This window comes from Arachis hypogaea, chromosome 18 (assembly GCF_003086295.3).
Source record: "Arachis hypogaea cultivar Tifrunner chromosome 18, arahy.Tifrunner.gnm2.J5K5, whole genome shotgun sequence".
NCBI classification, from domain to species: domain Eukaryota; kingdom Viridiplantae; phylum Streptophyta; class Magnoliopsida; order Fabales; family Fabaceae; genus Arachis; species Arachis hypogaea.
Genome location: NC_092053.1, coordinates 76,582,278 through 76,583,999, shown reverse-complemented (window position 1 = coordinate 76,583,999; position 1,722 = coordinate 76,582,278). Strand labels below are relative to the sequence as shown.

General features: G+C 36.7%; 1 protein-coding gene across 1 annotated transcript; it reads right to left on the bottom strand.

Moving 5' to 3' along the window:
* Positions 1–855: 855 nt before the first annotated feature.
* On the bottom strand, positions 856–1,440 carry LOC112770108 (uncharacterized). The gene has a single exon (XM_025814526.1). It carries the CDS (start codon positions 1,438–1,440, stop codon positions 856–858), a length of 585 nt encoding a protein of 194 aa, XP_025670311.1.
* Between the last annotated feature and the right edge of the window lie 282 nt (positions 1,441–1,722).

The following is a 1,722-nucleotide window of genomic DNA, read 5'->3' as shown; positions in this document are numbered from 1 at the left end:
GTTTTAATTCTCAATTTCTGATTTCTATCTTAGTTTAATTTAGTTTCTCTTCTACTCTTATTTGTTCTAGCATTCTAGTTTATTTATTTCCCTTATTGATTACTTTATGTTCCCAATTTAGTTTATGAATTCTCATGTTAGATTCAATTTTCTATTTAATGCAATTTGAGGTATTTCATAATTATTGTTCCTTTCTTCGTTTGTTATTATTGATGTTTGCAATTAGTTGTTTAGATTTAATATTACTTGTTAGTTTTCTATGCTTTTATTTTGCGCCTTCCAAGTGTTTGATAAAATGCTTGGGTGGGTTTTAATTTAGCGTTTTACATTCTTAACTTGGATTGATTAATTGGAGACTCTTGAATCATCATAAGTCTCATGTTGGTTGGTGATTGAAACTTGCTAGTTGGTTTGAGTTTCACTAACTCTAGTCTTTGATTAGGACTTCTGAATTCAAGTTGATTTTCTCACTTGACTTTTCTTTATTTGTTAGAGGTTAACTAAGTGAGTGCAATTTACAATTACCATCACAATTGACGTTGATAATGAGGATAGGAATTCCGATTATCAATCCTTGCTAGGACTTTTCTTAATTGTTAGTTTATTTCCGTGTCATTTAAATTCCTTGTTCAACATTTAAAAACCCAAAAAGATACTTTATCATAACCAATAATAACTACACTTCCCTGCAATTCCTTGAGAGACGACCCGAGGTTTAAATACTTCGGTTTATTTTTATTGGGTTTGCTTAAGTGACAAACAAATTAAATTTGATTGAGGCTTGATTGTCGGTTTAGGTCTATACTTGCAACGTGATTATTTTTGTGAAAATCTTTACCGACGATTTTTCCCCCATCAAGGAACTGTGTGAGTTTCCACCAATGGAGGAGGCTTCGGCATTGTACTATGCATGCAAGTACATCCTTTGTCATGGGATAGTGGAGATTTAAAAACCTTGAAAATCATGTAGTCTTCATTTAACCTCAGCACCAATTTCCCTCTCTCAACTTCTATCTGGGATCTTTCAGTGGCTAGAAGTGGTCTTCCTAGAATAATGGGGTCATCTGCATCCTCTCCCATGTCACGTATTACAGAGTCTGCCGGGAGGAATAACTCTCCAACCTTGACTAGAACGTTCTCTACTAGCCCATATGCCTGCCTTAGAGACTTGTCAGCCATTTGCAAGGTTATCCTTGTTGCTTGTGCTTCTTGGATTCCTAGCTTTTTCATTACAAACAGAGGCATCAGATTTATACTTGAGCCAAGATTACAGAAGGCTTTGTTAAAAGTAATATTTCCAATAGTACATGGAATCTGAAATCTCCCTAGGTCTGGCATTTTCCTTGGCAGCTTATTCTGAATTAGTGCACCGCACTCCTTAGTCCGGACCTCTGTTTCATCTCCCTTTGAGGCCTTCTTTTCAGATAGTAAGCCCTTCATAAGTGAATTAGAGGGAGGTCTTTCCTTCGAAACCTCAACAAAAGGAATATTGATTTGATGCTTCTTAGAGACTTCCAAGAACTATGAGTGGTGCTCATCCTTGGACTCCTTTTGGGGCTTCTGAAGGTATGGTACTTCAGGCTCCTGTGCCACCAATGGGGCGTGTAGCAATGTCCTTCCAATCTCTTCTTGAGCCTTTTTTTTCTTCAATTCCTCAGCAACATACACCTCCTTATACTCGCCCTTCTTGATCAAGACCATAATTTCATCTTCCTTCAAGAC